The 21416-nt window shown below is 40.9% G+C and overlaps 1 protein-coding gene and 2 pseudogenes across 1 annotated transcript in view; 2 read left to right on the forward strand and 1 right to left on the reverse strand.

Annotated features, from left to right (window-relative positions):
• Window positions 1-214: 214 nt before the first annotated feature.
• On the reverse strand, window positions 215-1447 carry LOC100665053 (ADP/ATP translocase 3-like; annotated as a pseudogene).
• A 1-nt stretch (window position 1448) lies between these two features.
• On the forward strand, window positions 1449-10982 carry LOC100664763 (small ribosomal subunit protein eS7-like; annotated as a pseudogene).
• A 5630-nt stretch (window positions 10983-16612) lies between these two features.
• The window catches only part of ALG13 (ALG13 UDP-N-acetylglucosaminyltransferase subunit), a 72464-nt gene continuing 67660 nt past the window's right edge, over window positions 16613-21416 (forward strand). Inside the window, 3 exon segments of the mRNA XM_023553903.2 lie at window positions 16613-17095; window positions 17942-18104; window positions 20208-20346. Of these exon segments, the coding sequence (XP_023409671.2) occupies window positions 16913-17095; window positions 17942-18104; window positions 20208-20346 (485 nt within the window). The 5' untranslated portion in view covers window positions 16613-16912.

Raw genomic sequence — 21416 nt, forward strand, 5'->3', positions numbered from 1 at the left:
ATGATATATCTGACAGTTATGAACAATGTTATAATCTGTAGTGTTTGCTGTAAGCAAAAATTAGATAAGGAAAACTGAAGGTAGTACAATTCAAAGCTTATTGAAAACTTGAATTTTTTTTTAATAGAGTCCTGTTTTTATTGCACTGCAGTAGAATGCCCAGCGTAAAACGTCATCGCAGGGTTCCAGCTGTGTAAAAGAGGAGCTAGTGCTGACGTATATATGGGAGACATGATTCTGTAAATAAATGCTCGACATGACAGGGGAAGAAGGGTGACAGGCTAGTCTGGATTTGGGGTCTTCGGGTACCCCACTGTGGACCCACGATATTGGTCATGATCCCCCTACCCCAAGATAATACGTGAATCAGCGGTGCCAATGGTCAGACGTGGTTACATTGAGCCCCTCATGGCACATTCCCTAGCTCTCTAAGGATGTGATCTAGACTAGACAGGGACAAGGGGAGTTTCCCGAAGGTAAGTGGTCCGTATTGGCTGGGTGTGGGTTCTACATGGTTCTCTGGCCCCTCTTATGTCCAGGCAGCGGCGGCAGCTAGATGACCTTTTTGAGCTCCTTGTAGAGGACCAGTACGAATGCCCCGCACATGCCCCTCAGCACGTTGGACCAGCCTGTGAAGAAGGCCTTGTAGCCCTCGTCCTTGAAGATCTTCCGTCAGCAGTACATGGTCCCAGTGTACATGATGTTGGCTCTTTTGCGCCCCGACTGCATTATCATGCGTCACCGCACAGTGTTGAAGGGGTAGGAGACGACGCCGGCCACGGCTGTCACGGTCTGGGTGATCATCCAGCTGACCAAGATGTGTGTGTCCTTGGGGTCGGGGAGCATGCCTTTGGCCATGTCGTAGACGCTGAAGTAGGCTGCCTGGTAGATGATAATCCTCTCTACATGGACACGTTGAAGCCCTTTACTGGCCACGGATGCCGTCCGACTTGGTGACCTTCACCGAACAGTTTCCCGGGCCCTTGAATTCCCGTTCGGTGCTGGACTTGTTGATGTCGGCTGCCAGGTGTGTTCTGGCAAAATCCAGCGGGTAGACTAAGCAGAGGGAGGCGGCGCCGGCCACCGCTCCAGAGGCCAGTTTGCCAGCAAAGTACCGCTAGAACGGCGTGTGCTTGTCCACACTGCCCGAGAAGACCTGCTTGTACTTGTCCTTGAAGGTGAAGTTGAGGGCCTGGATGAGGAAGTAGCGGATGACGTTGGCCAGGTTGCCCCGCCGGAAGGACAGCACACCTTCCTCCTTGGGGATGCACATGGTGCAGTCCACGATGTCCTTGTACGGCTTGTCTGCCGCCATCTGCTTGCTGGTGTGCTGCACCTGCAGCAACAGCTTGACCCGCTCGATTGGGGCCATGGTAGTCTTGGAGATGGCGGCTGTGATGTCGCTCACCAGTAAGACCTTGGCGAGGGAGATGGCCTGTTCCGTCATGATGGCGGAGCGTGCTGCGGAGCCGGCAGAGAGCCAGCGGGGATGCACGAGGGCCGGGAGGGTGGGCGCCGCTGCTTGTGCCGCCACTGCAGAGACCAAAAGGCGAAAATTTGAATTCTTGAAAAGCTTTTAAGTCATAATACCTTTAGTCTCATCTAAGCACTATCCCTCTATTATACACTATCTTCAGAGCAATGGCTGGAAATATGTTTTAATTGGTATTTTAAAAAAAAGTTGCCATGGCGTCGATTCTGACTACCCTATAGGGCAGAGTAGAACTGCTCCATACGGTTTCCAAGGAGCACCGGATGCATTCGAACTGCTGACCTTTTGGTTACCCGTCGTAGCTCTTAAGCACTACGCCACCAGGGTTTCTTTAATCAGTCTAGTCTCCTTTAATGAAACATTTTATCATTTGTAATCTAACTGATTATGATAATTTTACACAAAAGGAGTTGAAGTAACAACATCACTGATCCATCCAGGAGGCATACAATCAGCTTCATGTAAATGTCTTTTCCCTTTTCCCAAAATACTTGGTAATGAGATGCACAACTTAGCCTTGTACTGCCTGTAACAGAATTAAATATTTGATTGAAGTGACTTATTACATACGCAAATGGTTTGTACTTAATGAAAGCATTTTATGGTTTCCAATCTTTGTCTATGTGTCCTGGGAAAGAAAATGAAGTAAAAATCAGAAAGGCTGACTTTAATTCTTTCAGTAACATTGTAGCTTCAATATGATTTGTAGTGTAGTTTTCTGTAAACAGCAACTTCATGTATAGACAGGATTTGTGAAAATCTTAAAAGATAAGTTTTTTTTTAAATGAAATGAGATCAGAGATGTAATGCATCTACTACAGCGCCTGGCACATTAGGAGTATTCTATAAAAATCTGTTTCTTTTCCTGCCTCTGAGGACCTAAACAGCGGTACCACAAAAAGCCAAACCCATGGAATCCAACTCACAGCGACCCTACTGGACAGAGCAGAACTGCCCCATAGGGTTTCCAAAGTGCAGCTGGATTTGAATTTGCAGACCTCTGGATTAGCAGCTGAGCTCTTAACCACTGCACCACCAGGGTTCCAACCAACTCTAATTCATTAAAGTCCATTAAAGCCCCAATTCTGTACTTGTACAGTTGATTTTCTTAACCAAAGTCTAACATTTTGATCTGATTTATTTGAACTCATTGTTTCTGCTCTTTCATATGTTCTTTATTTTTCTTCATATTTTTTGTAGCTTTTTAAATCTTTATTTTATTATCTCCCTTGCACCCTTAGGTTAATGAAGACTTTCATTTTACTCCCTGGGATCTTGAAGAAACTAGGCAACCTATACTGAACATTTAAAACATCATTGAAATAAAAAAAAATCAACCAATAAATTAAACCTTTTTCTTTATGGCACCCCCAAAATTGACTCTACTGTAGTATTTTTTTTGATGCAGGATTTGAGCAGACAGGAAAAAATTATTTCGGTGTCCCTAAAAGTAAGAATTACCATTAATAATATCTTGGATGGAGGAATAAAAGGGAGGGACAGCTTTTTACAACTTTTCAAGAACACAAAGTATCCACAAAGCAGAGATTAAAAACAAATGTTTTATAAGATGCAACTTCTCCACTTTGATATAAGACATTCACTATATAATAAAAAATACATATAAAAAGCTGTGATGCATGGAAAAAAAGAAACAGGATTCTTGCCTCACACAAGACACAAAAACAAATTCAAAATGAATTAAAGATCTAAATGTGAAAACTAAAACCATAAAATTCTTAGAAAAAAATGCAGGGGCAATGTTGTTGGACCTAGCTTTTAACAAGAGATTAATATAACAAAAGTACAAATAGTAAAAGACGAAATAAATAAATGGGAACTCATAAAAATTAAAAACTTCTGTTTATCAAAAGACTTTACAAAAAAAGTGGAAAGACAAGCTACCAACTTGGAGAATATATTTGGAAATCATGTATCCAGTAAGAATCTAATAACTAAACTGTATATAAAACTTAGACACTAAACTACAAAAAGACAAATAACCCAATCATAAAATGGTCAAAGGATTTGAATAGACATTTCTCCAAAGAGGACATTCAAGTGGCCTCCAAACACATGAAAAGATGCTCAATGTGATTAGCTATCAGAGATGTAAATCATAACCACAATGAGATACCATTTCATGCCCACTAGGAAGGAGCCCTGGTGGCACAGTAGTTAAGAGCTTGGCTATTAACCAAAAGGTCAGCAGTTCAAATCCACCAGCTGCTCCTTGGAACCTCTAAGGGGCAGTTCTACTCTGTCCTAGAGGGTCGCTATGAGTCAGAATTGACTGGACAGCAACAGGTTTAACAGGATAACTAAGATAAATAATTAAAAAAAAAAGAAAACAACAAATGTTGGTGAGGATGTGGAGAAATTGGAACCCTTATTGATTGTTGGTGGAAATGCAAAATGGTATGGCCACTTGGAAAACAGTGTGGCAGTTCCTCAAAAAACTAAAAATAGAACTACCATAAAACCCAGCAATTCCAATCCTAGGTATATACCCAAAAGACTTTAATGCAGAGACCCAAACAGATACTTGTACACCAGTGTTCATTGCAGCACTATTTACTATAGCCAAAAGATGGAAATAATCTATATGCCCATCAACAGATGAATGGATAAGGAAAATGTGGTACACACACATACAATGGAATACTACTCAACCAGTAAGAGAAATGAAGTTTTGGTATATGCTACAATATGGATGGAGCTATTCTGAGTGAAATAAATAAGTAAAAGAATAAATAGTGTATTATCTCACTTCTATAAAAAGACAAGAATTGGCAAATATATAGAGACCAAAGTGGTTACCAAAGGTGGGAGGGAGGGGGCAAGGAGGGGTTACTGCTTATGGAGTACTGAGTTTTAGTTTATGGTTATGGAAAAATCACATTGACTAAGTGTAGGGTTGCACAGTCAATTAATATAATTGCTGTCAATAAGTTATTCACCTATAAAAAGTTGAATTGGCAAAAGTTGTGTGATACCACTGGACTAAATCAAAAGCTAAGAAGTTTACCAAATACAACCAAACACTTTGAGGGACAGTGTAGCAGGGGCAGGGGTCTGGGGACCATGGTTTCAGGGAACATCTAGGTCAATTGGCATAACAAACTTTATTGAGAAAATGTTCTGCATCCCACTTTGGTGAGTAGCGTCTGCAGTCTTAAAAGCTGGCGAGCAGCCATCTTAGATGCATCAGTTGGTCCCAACCCACCTGGAGCAAAAAAGAATGAAGAACACCAAAGACACAAGGAAAATATTAGCCCAAGAGACAAAAGGAGCCACATAAACCAGAGACTGCATCAGCCTGAACCAGAAAAACTAGATGGTACCCAACTACCACCAACGACCTCCCTCACAGGGAACACAATAGAGAGGCCCTGGCAGTGCAGGAGAAAAGTGGGGTGCAGAACTCAAATTCTAGTAAAGACCAGACTTAATGGTTTGACTGAGACTGGAAGGACCCGAGAAGGCATGGCCCCCGAACTCTCTGTTAGCCCAAAACTAAAAACATTCCCAAAGCCAGCTCTTCAGACAAATATTAGACTGGACTATAAGACATAAAATGATACTCATAAAGAGTGTGCTTCTTAGTTCAGGTAGATACAAGAGACTAGACGGGCAGGTCAGGTCATGTCTGGAGGCAAGATGAGAAGGCAGAGGGGGCCAGGAGCTGGTTGAATGGATACAGAAAATACAGAGTGGAGAGGAGGAATGTGCTGTCACATTGTAGGGAGAGCAACTAGGGTCACATAACAATGTGTGCATACGTTTTTGTATGAGAAACTAACTTGAGCTGTATGCTTTCACCTAAAGCACACAAAAAAGTGTAATAGATATATTCAAAATGACAAAAAAAAAAAAGAGTGACTGCTGAGGCTGCTTATGTACAACCAAAAACCTTACGGGATTTGGTTCTTTGGTTTGGAGGTTTCGGGTCATGGCTTGATGGGACATCCCAGTTAATTGGCCTAGTACCATGTTTAGTGCTTCTGTTCTACCCCTTAGTTTATTGTGTAGTGCCTGAGGTGTTTAAATCTTGCAAGAGGACATCCAATGTACAACAGTTGATCTCTATTCACCAGGAGCAAAAGAGAAAGAAGGACGGTTAGGAACAGGAGGAGGAAATGGAATGTGTGGCTAATTGCCTCCATGAACAACTGCCTCCCTTGCCAGGAGACCAAAAGAACTGGACGGTGCCTGCCTATCATTACTGAACATTTTGATCAACGATTCTATGGAAGAATGCTGATTAAAAGCAGGAAAAATGCAAAACAGAATTTTGAAGTCTCATGAAATCCAGATTTTCTGGAGACATGGAGACTAGATGAACCCCCAAAACTATTGCCCTGATATAATCTTTCAACCTTAAACCTTAAACATATCACCTGAAGTCTTCTTAAAACTGAACAATAGTTTAGCTTAACTAGTAAAAAGTGTCTGCCTTGAGTGTTGTGCTCTTTTAAGAACTGTGTATACGGGATCAAATTCACAACAGCAATTCGAAAGATTAGATAGGAAACTTAGGGGACAGTGAGTTATGATAATGGGGAGGAACAACTAGTAAAAGGAGGGTAAGAATGGTTGTACAACTCAAAGAATGTAATCAATGTCACTGAATTGTACATATAGAAACTGTTGAATTGTTGTATGCTCTTCTATGCATATTCTCAAAAACAAAAATAAATTATTTAGAAAAAGTCTGTGATAATGATAGAAAAATTAAAGAAATAAAACTGAACACAATAGTAGGCACCTAAAGGATTCCAAAAGTGTGCTCTGTTTAGAAGATTAAGAAGAAACATTCTGGTTTATCATTTTTTTTAATTATATTGCTTTACAAAGAAGTTTCTTGAATAAACTGAATCCTTCGAAGGCCAGTGTAGCAGGGGCAGGGGTCTGGGGACCATGGTTTCAGGGGACATCTAAGTCAATTGGCATAATAAAATCTATTAAGAAAACATTCTGCATCCCACTTTGGAGAGTGGCATCTGGGGTCTTAAACGCTAGCAAGCAGCCATCTAAGATGCTTCAATGGGTCTCAACCCACCTGAATCAAAGGAGAATGAAGAACACCAAGGATACAAGGCGATTACAAGCCCAAGAGACAGAAAGGGCCACATGAACCAGAAACTACATCATCCTGAGACCAGAAGAACTAAATGGTGCCCGGCTACAACCGATGACTGCCCTGACAGGGAACACAACAGAGAACCCCTGAGGGAGCAGGAGAGTAGTGGGATGTAGAACCCAAATTCTCATAAAAAGACCAGACTTAATGGTCTGACTGAGACTGGAAGGACCCTGGTGGTCATGGCCCCCAGACCTTCTGTTGGCCCAGGTCAGGAACCATTCCCGAAGCCAACTCTTCAGACATGGATTGGACTAGACAATGAGTTGGAGAGGGATGCTGGCGAGGAGTGAGGTTCTTGGATCAGGTGGACACTTGAGAGTATGTTGGCATCTCCTGCCTGGAGGGGAGATGAGAGGGTGGAGGGCCTTAGAAGCTGGTGAAATGGACAAGAAAAGAGAAAATGGAGGGAGAGAGCCGGCTGTCTCATTAGGGGGAGAGTAATTGGGAGTATGTAGCAAGGTGTGTATATGGGTTTTTGTGTGAGAGACTGACTTGATTTGTAAACTTTCACTTAAAGCACAATAAAAATTACTTTTTAAAAATTGTATTGCTTTATATTATAATGCTGATGCCATCATTGTAGGTTCATTGTCAAAGTGAGACAGGGACAGAAGGCTGGAGAGCCTCAAGGCCGGAGTAACAGGCCCGTTGATCTGGGACTCTATCCTGTAGGGGGTGTTGTAAGAGAACCGATACATGCAGCCCGTGATGCACAAAGTCTTACATATCTTTCTCAAGTTGTTTTTCAGGACCCCATTATGGGGATGGCGTCCTGCATATCTCTCTTGTAAGTTGTTTTTCAGGACCCCACCATAGGGGGTGGTGTGGCAAGATAACCCACATCCTGGACTCTGACGCATGAAGTTCCACATGTCTTCCCTACAAGCTGTTTTCCAAAGATGAACAGAATCAGCCGATCCCCGGGGCATGCGCAGTGAGAACGGGTGCGACCTTAAAGTCTTGTCAGGTGGCCACTGAGACTGCGCAGCGGTGACGTGACATTGTCCAAACTGACTCCACCTTGGATTCCAGATGTGCGAGCACCTAATTTCTTAACCCCTTTATTTCTCAGAAGCCCCACCTTTTTCCCCAGAAAGCAATGAATAAAACATGAGATCCTTCTCGCCTAAAACCTCATAAACTACAGGAAAACTTCCATTCAGGGAGAGACTGGAGGCTAGCATAGGCATAAGCCCCTCTCCGTACCTCCCTCATGAGACTTTGTTTTTTTTCTTCTTTTTTTCTCTGTCACTAATAAACCTTTGTTCATGTGGAACTTGTGAGCCTCTCCTGGTCATTCTTGGTCAATAGACAGCAAGAACCTAAACAGGACTTGGTCCCAAGCTGGGGAGCCTTTTCCTGCAACAGAATGATGAATCAGCGTAGTGCAGAGGAGCACTGGACAGGTATCAGAAATATCGAATTCAATCCTTAGCTCTGCTATTATCAGTATAATCCTGGGAAAATCACAATCTACTTGAATCTCTGTTTCCTGTTCATAAAATGAAAGAGTGGTTCACATAGTTTCTTAAATATAAATGTCCACAACCCATTGGTCAGCCTGTGAATAAAAAAAATTATCTACCGTTGGGAAAAGCATAGGAACTATGTTGTATTAATATTCATATTCCCCACAAGGCCTAGCATGATACTTAATAATTTAATTCTCTGAGTTGAGTTTAGTTCAAAAAACATTTACTGAATATTGACTAGTTGTCATGAACCGTACTAGATGCTGAGAATTCAGAGAAGATTTGGAGATAGTCTCTATCTTTTAGGATTTTACAGTTTTGAGGTGGAGGAAAACATATACGTGATTTTGACATCAATAGTTATGACAGAGGTAGGCAAAGAATGTTATAGGCACATAACGGGCACACCTTAGGACGGTCAGAGAAGACTTCCTGGAGGAAATTGTTGCCCTACTGAATTTTGAAGGACTTTTTAACCACATTGACGAGGAGGCAGAGGAACTACCAAGAGTAAAAGCAAAAAAATGTAAGAGTATGAATAAGTTAAAATGTCATGCATGCCTTACAACTTCCTTCTGAATGAGTTTAGAAATAAAATAGATCCTTAGCTATATAAAATGAATATGAGTGTGTACATTTTCACCACAATAAAAAAATGAATATGAAACAGCCCTGGTCATAAGAATAATTAATGCTGCTTTATTTTCCATATTTCCTTTAGATTCTCAGCAATAGCTCCATGTTTATTTTACCTGGGCAAATATGTATGATATTTCTTCTAAAATGCATGCCAGAAAACCTGGGTCTCATACGTAATAAAAAAAACTGTGAAAGATTTAAAAAGGGGGAAAAAAGATTACTGGGTATCTTATGGAAAGCTAGACATTATCTAGCATACCTTTCTGGGTTATCTGATTCCATAACAGCCTGTGTCTTTCACTGGACTAAAAAGAGCCCTGAGAATCCTGACTCAGTCCACTGGTACAGTCTAAAAGTTATCTAAGCAATATCTGGTCAGAAACCTCGATTCTACTCTCTGAACTGGCAATTGTGTGAGGTATCTGGTATAGTCCTTTTCCTTGAGATTGTTCTTTGTTGAAGACTCAAATTCTGGCCTTTAGTTTACAGTAGAACCTTCAGGCAAGCTTTAGAGTAAAACAAAAACATTAAGTGATTTAATAGGTGTGGCTAATTTATTACTGTAACCTATGCTATCATAAAGGAGAGGATTAAAATTCAGTAAGGAGTACAGTATGTAACTATTTCATAAGAGTTTTGATCAGGGTTATCCCTGAGGGTAAAATAATATTATTGACAGGGAGGGCATTGACAAATCAACAGGGACTTCCCAAAAAGCATATAATTTCTGAAATATTTATAACCAGTAAAATCAGTTACAGTCAAGCTGATCCCGAGTCACGGCAGCCCCAAGTGTGCCAGAGAAGAACTGTGCTCATAGCATTTTCAATGGCTGATTTTTCAGAAGTAGATTACCAGGCCACTCTTCCAAGGTGCTCCTGAGTGGTTAGCAGCAGAGCGTGTTAACAGTTTGTACCACCTAACCAAAAAACAAAACAAAACACAAACTCATTGTAGTCGAGTCAATTCCAACTCATAGAGATGCTGAAATATTTATATTAGTAAAATTTTACCAAAATAAACTTAACCTAGGGAAAGCTGGGTGTCTCTTCTGATCTGACAACTCTTCCTATGCAACTTTTACAATAATAACACATTAAACAAACCCAATTATTTCCGCCATCTCATTTCCTTAGGTGAAAGAACAAATCTTTGTGATTTGTCAGGGGCCTTCTGAGAAATCTCAGTGGTTTTAGGAATAAAAGTTTTAGTTTGAGGTATAATAGATATCCTGAAGTTTTTATTTTATTTATTCTAAATTTAGGAATCAATTTTGAGAGGACGAAACTAAGTTGTTAGAGGAGACTTGTGCACTAATTAAGATAGGATCGTGAGCGCCTGAGACGTAATACCTCCTTACCTATTTAACCAAAGTAAAAATAAGGCATTTAAAAGTAAATACAGGCTCTTCTATGTCTGCTCTTTTCTGTCGACATAGGGAAAAGTACCTTTCGGAGTCAAAGTGAGAGCAGAGAGCTTTCCTCACTGGAAAAACGCCAGTTCAGTTCAAGTGAGAGGATTGTAAAGCCAACGGCGAAAAACCAAAAAACCAAACCCATTGCCATGGAGTCGATTCCGACTCATAGCGCCCCTATAGGACAGGGTGGAACTAAGGAGTGCCTGGTAGATTCGAACTGCCGACCCTTATGGTTAGCAGCTGTAGCACTTAACCACTACATGACCAGGATTTTAAGGGCAAAAAGCTGGATGAATTTGAGTCTGGCATATCTCAGGCTCTTCTTGAGCTGGAGGTGAATTTGGATCTCAAGGCTCAGTTAAGAGAGCTGAATGTAACAGAAGTCAAGGAAATTGAACTTGATGGTGGTTGGAAAGCTCTTTAATCTTTTTTTCTGTTCCTCAACTGAAATTTTTCCAGAAAATCCAAGTCCAAACTAGTGAACTGGAGAAAAAGCTCAGTGGAAAGCATGTGTCTTCTTTGCTCAGAAAATTCTGCCTAAACCAACTTGAAAAACCTGTACAAAATATAAGCAAAAGTGTTCCAGGAGCCATACTCTGACAACCCTGCACAGTGCAATCCTTGATGACTTGATCTTCCCAGGTGAAATTGTGGGCAACAGCATCTGTGTAAAACTGGATGGCAACAGGCTTATAAAGGTTCATTTGGATAAAGCTCAGCAGAACAATGTACAACACAAGGTTGAAACTTTCTGGTGTGTATACGAAGCTCACCGGCAAAGATGTTAATTTTGAATTCCCAGAGTTTCAATTGTAAACAAAAATGACTAAATAAAGTATCATTCACAATTAAAAAATAAATAAATAAAAGCACACACACACACACACAGAAGGTAACATTATTGTAAAATGTTAGCTATTTCATAAGTGAAAAGCATTTGCTCTATGTTTTTTTTTTTAACTTGACCAAAAAAAATAATCAAATCAATTTAAATCATAGAAAATTGTTCTTGTAAACCACGTAATTTCTGCTATCTAGGCAGATTACACAGAAGGTAAAGAGTGACCTTTCATATTGTAGGTATAGGCATTAATTAATAAATAAAGACAGCAAGACCATCTAAACTGAGGGAACATTGTAAACATTTTAACATATTTCATAGCTTCTTTTAAGACTCAGTATAAAACAAGGCAAACAAAATTCACTTTTCAAGTTCTGTCCTTCTTTATGGTATTTTAAAATCTCTTAGAGGGTCTTCGAGGTCAAAGCAGTTTTCGTAATACAGTCTTTTTTATTCTCATCCTCTCACGAATACACACTGCAGTTTTGCACAGGCTATTGCAACATTAAATGAAGAAGCAGATACAAGGATCCAGCTGTCTTCTATTACCCAGATACTAAAGTTGTCATCGGGTACTACCATCTAGTCGATTCCAACTCATAGTGAACCCATGTGACAGAACAGAACTGCCCCACAGGGTTTTCTTATTTACTTATTTATTGTATTTTAGATGAAAATTTATAGAACAAGTTAGTTTCTCATTAAGCAATTAATACACACATTGTTTTGTGACATTGGCTGCCAACTCCATGACGTATCAACACTCTCCCTTCTCGACCTTGGGTTCCGCATTACCAGATTTCTTGTCCCTTCTTGTCCTTCTTGCCCCTGAGCTGGTGTGCCCATTTAGTCTCAATTTGTTTTATGGTCCTGTCTAATCTTTGGCTGAAGGGTGAACCCCAGGAGTGACTTCAGTACTGAGTCAAAAGGGTGTTAAAAGTTTTTCTCAGTCTCTGTCAGACCAGTAAGTCTGTTCTCTTTTTGTGAGTTAGAATTTTGTTCTACATTTTTCTCCAGCTCTGTCCAGGACCCTCTATTGTAATCCCTGTCAGAGCAGTCTGTGGTGGTAGCCAGGCACCATCTAGTTGTGCTGGACTCAGTCTGGTGGAGGCCGTGGTAGATGTGGTCCATTATTCCTTTGGACTACTCTTTTCCTTGTATCTTTAGTTTTCTTCATTCTTCCTTGCTCCCGGAGGGGTGAGACCAATGGAGTATCTTAGATAGCTGCTCGCCATAGGGGTTTCTTGTCAATAATCTTTATGCTTAACCTTTGCACCATCAGGGATCCTTAGAAATTAAAATAAAATTTTTGTTTTGAAAAAGTTATTTTTCATTAAAAAAATAGGTTAGTCATGTTAACATATGTTGAAAGTTACTAAAAATAAAATCTACTCCCAACCCAGAAAACCTTTCCATAAAAACAGAACAGAAGAAAAAGGTTTTATTATTGAATAAGCATTAAACTAGAAAGTGATGCATCCCAAAGGAACCCTGGTGGTGCAATGGTTAAAGTACTCTGTTGCTAACCAAAGTCGGAGGTTCAAGCTCACAGCCGCTCTGCGGGAGCACAATGTAGCAGTCTGCCACCATAAAGATTCACCAATTCCGACTCATACCCACTGCCCTCGAGTGGATTCTGACTCATAGCGACCTTATAGGACAGAGTAGAACTGCCCCATAGAGTTTCCAAGGAGTGGCTGGTGGATTCAAACCGCTGACCTTTTGGTTAGCAGCCTGGCTTTTAACCACTGCACCACAGGGCTCCATAACCCAAATTATAGCCTACATAAACAAAAGGTCTTTGGGGTTCTCAATAATTTTTAAGAATGTAACCAAAAATCAAACCAAACCCGTTGCCATCGAGTCAAGTCCGACTCATAGTGACCCTATACGACAGAGTAGAACTGCCCCATGGGGTTTCCAAGAAGCGCCTGGTATATTTGAACTGCCTGCTTTTTGGTTAGCAGCTGTAGCTCTTAACCACTATGCCACCAGCGTTTCCGAAGAATGTAAAGGGGTCTGGAAACTAAAAAGATGCTTTAGGGGAAAAAAAAAAACTAAGCACATACACTGTTGTAATGCTATGTAACTTATTCATTGAAAAGTCTCAACCACCTATATTAATTATAACTCAATTAAAGTAATCCTTTTCTATTTTAAAGAGAAAAATGCAGGGTGGATAATTGGGAATTGTCTGGCAGACACAAGCATCTTAATAGACTAGCATAGCTCAAGAATAAACAGGACAGAACTTTCTATCTAGGGTCATTCTGAGTCGGAATTGATTTGCCAGCAACAAGTTTGGTTTTTAAAGTGGCAAACATTAACACATTCATTAATATGACTCTAAGATACAGCTTCTCCATAGCACTTAAAAAGAAGCAAATGCACAAAAAATTGAAAGTATGTAGTTTAAATTAAAAAAATGTTTTAATATTCTATTTTACTTAGAAAGTATCTAGCTGTCCAATGATTACTTATTAACTCAATTTAGTGTCAGTCCAAGATTCAAGTTCCTTAAAGATCTTGGAAATTATCTTCAAGCTGATAAACTTACCAGAAAACATTAAAAAAAAAAAGTTGCCATTGAGTTGATTCCAACTCATAGTGACCCTATAGGACAGAGTAGAACTGCCCCACAGAGTTTCCAAGGAGCAGCTGGTGGACTTGAACTGCCGACCTTTTTGGTTAGCGGCAGAGCTCTTAGCTGGGCTCCAAAACATAACATAGTTGCTGTTAAAATTAAAAGTTTATTTATCAGAAACAAAATAATAATGATGAAAAAAAGTAGAAAGAAAAAAACTTTAGAAACAATGTCAGCAAAGTTACAGTTCATTTGTCTTTGGGATTCACCTTCTGGGAGCCAAGGAAAAACCTCCCCAGGCTTAAACAGCCCTATTAGTTGCACACCTCCAGAAAGTTGCTTCCCAGCCATGTGATCTTGAGCATACAGCTTAATTTCCCCAGTCTGTTATCCCATCGGGATGGTGTATAATTAAACAGGATAATGAATATGAAAACTCTTAGTAAAACTGTGAAGTGCTATACAAATATTAGTTATAAATATAAGAATCAATATGATTAGTAGAGAATATAGCATCAATATTAAATATAGTTTTAAGTTACGTATTAAAAAAAGTCAAACCCCTTGCCATTGAGTCGATTCTGACTCATAGTGACCCTACAGGACACAGTAGAACTGTGCCATAGGGTTTCTAAGGAGTGATTGGTGAATTTGAACTGCAGACCTTTTGGTTAGCAGCCGAGTTCTTAACTACTACACCAGAACTTTAATTTTTCCTGCTTTGTTATCAAATGACAGAATATTTGCTCTTAAGAGTTATAGAGTGTGGACCTAAGAGAAGGGAAGTTCCAAGACCTTCTAATCTGAATTTATTATTTTCGTTATAAATGAGGAAACTGAGACTCTCAGAAGTGATTTCTTTGAGGTCATATAGGTAGTTCCTGGCAGGATGGTGTGATGTGCAGGATATGTTCATCTATTTATTGTATTTCTAAAGTAATCTATCAGCTAGAGGTTGTTTTGTAAACTACTTTTAGGATTATATTTTAATAGTTAATGTATGTCTTTATCAATCCACATTTAAGATATAGTTTCCACAGCATATTGTGCTTTATGCTATAATTCAGAGCAATTGAGGCATTGTAGATTTATTCATACGTAGAAGCCATAAATCCTGCATTTTATTAGAACAGGTAAAATTTTGAATATTTTTGTCTTTGTGTTTCAATAAACATTCATGCGTTATTCCTGTTGTTAGACAGAAATTACGATTATGCTCATGTTTTATTATTCATCCATGATCCTTCTACATTTATTATTAAACTGTGGCTTCAGTGTATCATTAATTCATGAAATTGGGATAGCAGCATATCACTCCTCAAAGACACTTTTATCTGTGTCTTAGTCATCTAGTGCTGCTATAACAGAAATATCACAAGTGGATGGCTTTAACAAAGAGAAACTTATTCTCTCACAGTCTAGTAGGGTAGAAGTCTGAATTCCGGCATCAGCTCCAGTGGAAGGCTTTCTCTCTCCCGGCTCTGGAAAAAGGTCCTTGTCATCAATCTTCCCTTGGTCTAGGAGTTTCTCAGGTGAAGGGACCCAGGGTCCAAAGGACGGGCTCTCCTCCTGGGTGCTGCTTTCTTGCTGGTATGAGGTCCCTTTCCTTTTATCTCTCATAAGAGAAAAGGTGATGCAGGCCAAACTCCAGGGAAACTCCCTTTACATTGGATCAGGGATGTGAACTGAGCAAGGGTGTTACATTTCACCCTAATCCTCTTTAACATAATCTAATCTTGCCTCATTAACCACAGGTGGAGATTAAGATTTGCAATACATAGGAAAAATTACATCGATCACAAAATGGAGGACAACCACACAATACTGGGAATCATGGCCTAACCAAGTTGACACATATTTTTAGGAGACACAATTCAATCCACGACACTAAGCTACACACTTTAAAAAAAGTGTGTAGAGATAATCCTAAAAGCTCTTCTCAGCCTAAATTGTAGGCCTAACTCATCTTCAATTCTTTTCTTCTTTACAAGAATTTCTCCTTACAGCATCTCTTCTGTATGTATTCACAGGGCAAAGAACAAATGAACACTAAAGTGAGATTTTAAGGAGGAAATACAGAGAACAGTGTAAGGAAACAGAGTGGACAATGATTTTAATAATGATGTGGTGGTGGTAGGAAGAAGAGTACTCTCCAGAAACTACCTCCTCTTGTACTTCCTTAAATGTAATTTATCTGTGGCATTTTATCATGGCTGCAACAATGGGCCTAAACATAGCAATGATTGTGAGGATGGCGCAGGACCAGGCAGTTTTGTTCTGTTGTACATAGGGCCGCTGTGAGTCAGAAGCTACTGGATGGTACGTAACAACAATTTTATCAAGCTGATAAGTAATTTTACATTACAAATATGGAAGGGGTCAATGAATTGCAGATCTAAGACTCTGAATACATCTTATGAGGTAACCACCCTTTTTCACCTCTATTTTACACACAATGGCTGGTACCAAAAACCAAACCAAACCTAGTGCTGTAGAGTCGATTCCGACTCATAGGGACCCTGTAGGACAGAGTAAAACTGCCCCATAGTTTCCAAAGAGTGCCTGGCAGATTCGAACTGCTGACCCTTTGATTGGAAGCCGTAGTACTTAACCACTACACCACCAGGGTTGCTAGTGGAGGTTACTGTCTCTCTGCAGCTTCCAAGAGACACTAAAGGGCTTCTTGAGAATCCTATCTGCAAGAAAAACCAGGGCTAAAGAGTGATTAAAGAAACACGCACTTTTTTTTCATATTCTCTCGACAGACCTGAAGTAAAACAGTTGTTCAAATTATATTGGCAAAACATGATACCAAATAAAGAATTCCAAACTTCACTATCATTTAAAGCTTTTTGGCACTCAATGCTTAGGATTAAAAAAAAAAACTAGTTGCCATCATCCACTCCAACTCAGGGAGACCCCCTGTGTGTCAGAGTAGACTGTGTTCCATATGGTTTTCAATGGCTAATTTTCTGAAGTAGATCACCAAGCCTTTTTTCAGAGGTGCCTCTCTCTGGGTGGACTGGAATCTCCAACCTTTGGCTGGTGGTTGATCACTTAACTTGCACCACCCAGGGGCTTTATGCTTAGGATAAGGTGTTAGTTTTTCTGTTGTTTTAACCGCATTAAAAAAAAAGTTAATTGAAATTGGCAATTCCCCACCCCGTTCTTGTGAGGGTTCCATGAGCTCCTATGCGCAAAAGGCTTAGAACAGTCCTGGCACACAGCAAAAGCTCAGTGATCTAGTGAAAATGCCCTTAGTAGTCCTTGGTCCCACCACACCAGTGACACAGACCAAGGTCTCGCCGCCCTCTAGTGGCCATGGCGGGCTTTCGCCTCCACCTCAGAGCCAGTGGCGGCAGCTCGCGTGGCCTCCTGACGTCACATCCGGCCCTTGTGATGCAGGGCTGTGAAACCCGCGCGATGAAGTGCCTGTTCGTTACTGTCGGGACCACCAGCTTTGACGACCTCATTGCGTGTGTTTCGGCGCAGGACACTCTTCAAGTGAGTGAGGAAGGCGGGCCAGCGGCGGCTTCGCAAGCTTCGCTTTGCTGGCCTCTCGCTTTCACAAGCCTTACTTGTAGCCTCGCTAACCTTCCCAGCTAGCAGCGCTGCTAGAGAAAAAGCTTCACCTCAGGTGCCGCTGCCCGTTTTTTGGCCCCCCCTCCGCCTCCCTCTTCCCGCTTCCCCGCCCAGCTTCTCAGAGCCCTTCCCCCGCGCCTTCTTTCTCAGGCTCCTCCCCTCCTGTCACAAGCTTCCCCCCTCCGATTCTCCGGCCCCGCCCCTTCTGCCCACGGCTCCGCCCCTCGGACTTGAGGCGCTCGCCTGCCCGCCCCCTCGCCGCTCCGCCTGTGCCTCCCAGACCTAGCGGTGGGCGCCAGCTCCTCGTCCCCCCCCCGCCGCCTTCCTGGCGCCTGTCTGGCCTCGCCCCGCCCTCGCCCCTGCCGGAGCGGAGCTTTTCCCGCTCCTCAGAGGACGACCGGCTCCTGAGCGGGTCCTCTCCTCAGGCGGCCGCTTCTCTCAGCCAACCAAGTCTGTGAGGCGAACGAACTGGTTGCTTGATTCCCGCCCCACTTGACGCTTTTTCCTAAGTCTTTGCCTGCTGTCATATCTCTCCGGGACCGGTTTATTTCACCACTTGGTGAGCTGGGTCGCGTGCATTCATTAGGGCTACTGAAGCACCTTGTCAGGTCCAGGTCAAAGGATTCTTGAGGAAAACCACCTGAATCCCGTTAGAATATTTGGCAGCTCGTGCTCAAGTCTGCACACTGACTTTAGGGTTTGCGGTTGTTACTGTTGTTTTCACAGTAGCCTGATTAAAGGGTCGCTTTTTTTCCTCCCCCGTTTTAGATAATCAAGAGTCTTGGGTACAGCCGACTTGTCCTACAGATTGGTAGAGGCACCGTGGTACCTGAACCATTCAGTACTGAGTCATTTACTCTGGATGTTTACAACTACAAGGATTCATTAAAAGAAGACCTTCAGAAAGCAGATCTTGTTGTTAGTCATGCAGGTAAAGTGCCTTGGAATCTCGGTTCGATTTTTGATAGGCAATAAAGAATTTGAACCTTGAGGTAAAAATCACTGCACTAACTTAACTGTAGCCCCTTTGAATCTAATGATTATTTGAGTTATTTAAATGTAACAATTGGGAACTTTATTGGAGAAAATTTACTTTTTCTGAGTGAGAGAAGATAAGTCGGAATGGACTCAACGCAACTGGGTTTTTTTTTTTTTTTTTGTTAACCCAGCCTTAGAAACCCTAAACACAGGCAGAAGGATTTATCCAATAACAGTCTTGAGATTAGTATTCGGCCTTATATCTGCTGGGGTCCAATTGAAGAAATGTGTTGGATTGATCTGAGAAATTGGTTTTGAAAGATTTTTTACATTTCTACTAAATGTGAGTGTGAAATGAATGCGGTCAAGAACGTTCTTTAATAACCATCATTGTCTGCTCTTCAGAAAACAATGCTGGTTGTCTAGTAATCAGACTGTCAGTACCTTAAGAAGTTTTTGGCGGGTATTGTGATTGTGACTGCTGGATACCTGAGTGAGGAGTTTATTTATTCTTAAAAAGTCTAAATGGTTTGAGGAGAGAAAAGCCATTAGAAATAGACATTACAGACAGATTGGCCATTAAAAATGTGTAGGATAATAGCTAACAGCTTTTGGTAATGTTCTTTGAGCTTTGTGTGTATTAACTCCTTTCATCCTCCCAAACAATCCTATGAATTTAAGTACTATTAGTATCTATTTTTCAAATGAAGACGCTGAGGCAGAGAGGTTAAATAACTTGTCCAGCCAGTAAGTGATGGACAGACTTTTAACAGTCTGGTGTTGGAGTCTGTGTTCTTAACTACTACCCTTGTATACTGTCTAAAATAGTCTGTCTAAAAAGGATTTATCTACTTATCAGTCTGCTCTCTCCCATTTGAGATATCTAAAGAATTTAGGAAACCTTGGTGGTATAGTGGTTAAGAGCTACAGTTGCTAACCAAAAGGTTGGCAGTTTAAATCCACCAGGCACTCCTTGGAAACCCTATGGGGCAGTTCTACTCTGTCTTATAGGGTCACTATGAGTTGAATCAACTTGACAGCAACTGGTTTATTTATTTATTTAAAGGATTTTGGATTTCAAAGTTGGATTGTCCTAATGTTGTATATGTGCACATTCATGGAGATCTGTTCTCCACTATTTTGGGGATGCTACTTAACAGGGTCACTGTGAGTTGGAATTGATTTAATGGCAATGGGTTTGTTTGGTATTTTTTTTTCTGGTTTACCTAACAGACTCAAGGAGTAGTCAGGGTTTTTCTTTATTGGTGCGAGTGGCACCAGTGGTTACTGTTCTACAGGGCTCTAGGTCTCTACTAACCTAAAGGTTGGCGATTCAAAAGATCCCACCGAGTGGTGCACGGGGGAAGCCTGGCAATCTGCTTCTATAAAGATTAGAGCCAAAAAAACTTTGTGGAGCAGTTCTACTATATAATCCATGGGGTCACCATGAGTTGGAATCCGCTTGAGGACAAGGGTCCTCCCCTCCCACTACTGAAGGCTCGATTTGATGGCAATGGGTTTGGGGTTTTTTTGTTGTTGTTTGTTTTGAGTGGAAACGTCACTTAAAGTATGTTGAACCTGGATCTTAACTGGATTCAAGGCTATTCCCAGGGCATTTGACTAGAGGGCAAGTGACAAAGCACTGAATCATAGGCCATAATATTGTCGGAGATGATAAAGTAATGTATTTTTAAAGTCGCTTCTTAGAGAGCAATTGATAACTACTTTTCTCATTTTAAATAGGTAATTGAAAGGCCTGATTTGTGGTTCTGCCAATTAACTTTTGAGTTGTAGCTATAAAGAATGGTGGAGCACCTTAAAGGAACACTGGTGGCACAGTGGTTAAAGCCTTCGGCTGCCAACCAAAAGATCAGAGGTTCGAACCCACCAGCTGCTCCATGGAGAAAGATGTGACAATCTGCTTCTGTAAAGATTTGCACCCTTGGAAGCCCTGTGGGGACACTGTGAATCAGAATCAACTCAGTGGTAGTGGGGGTTTAGTTTGGAGTGTCTTTTTTTAAAAACTATATTAACAAATTTTGATATATTTTTGTAGGTGCAGGAAGCTGTTTGGAGACTCTGGAAAAGGGAAAGCCACTTGTAGTTGTCATAAATGAAAAGTTGATGAACAATCATCAGCTGGAATTGGCAAAGCAGCTACACAAAGAGGGGCATCTCTTCTACTGTACCTGCAGGTATACTATAGACTGATTGTTTAACTGACCTTGTCTTAATTCTTTCCTAGCTGTTTTTATAGCCTTACTCACTTGCCTGCCTGTCTCTTCTGCCTCTTACCTTCTTCCACCTATCAAACGTACTTTGATTTTCTCACCTATAAAACCCTCTCATTTATTTTCTACTTTGACTGGTTTGTGTGTTGTACTTCTTTGTGTATCTGTGGCTCTTTCTTTGTATATGATAATCCGAATGTGTGTGTGTGTGTGCATAGGTGCATGTTCATCTGGGTGCATAAATCTCTGGGAATACAACTTTTTTGTTCTTCATTTAGACTTTTTTTTCAAGGAAAGCATTTATTTTTAATGAGGATTTTGCCTTCAGCACATCCACTGGAATCCCTACACATTTATTTATTCAGTTACACTTAAGTATGTACCAGGCACTGTTTTAGGTGCTGAGGGTGCAGTGGGAAACAAGAGACAAAGTTCCTGATCACATTCTAATGATGGGAGATAAACAGTGAACAAGTTCACAAGTAATAAATGATCAAGAGGATTTCATATGATGAAATGTGCTATGAAGAAAGTAAGGATGATATGATAGCTGAGGTGAAGACTAGATAGGATGGTCAGGGAAGGCATGACTAGGTACATGACATTTGAGCGAGACCTGAATGACAAGGAAGAGTCAGTCATGTGATGCTCTGGAAGCAAAGGGAACAGCAGTTAAAAAGGCCCTGAGGTAGGAATGAGTTTGAAGTGTTTGAGGAATAGAGGGAAGGTTCATGTGATAGGTTCATAGTGAGCAAGGGAGAGTGTAGTACCAGATGATGCTGGGCGGGGGTAGCTTATATAAGAGTTCTGATTTTATTCTATGTTCAGTGAGAAGCGATTGGAGCATTTTAAGCAGAGGAATTACTTTCTGGTAAGGAGTACTATTTTCTAGAAGTATACTAAAATTCAAGAAGAACTGATCAACATCACAGTAGAAGGATGAAGAAAACTGCTGGCTTGTTTTCTAGTAGGCTTCCCTTAAGACACCAGAAGCTTGCAAAAAGGTCAGGTCAGTAATTCCCAGTTGTTTGACT

The sequence above is a fragment of the Loxodonta africana genome, chromosome X, assembly GCF_030014295.1.
Source record: "Loxodonta africana isolate mLoxAfr1 chromosome X, mLoxAfr1.hap2, whole genome shotgun sequence".
Lineage (NCBI taxonomy): Eukaryota > Metazoa > Chordata > Mammalia > Proboscidea > Elephantidae > Loxodonta > Loxodonta africana.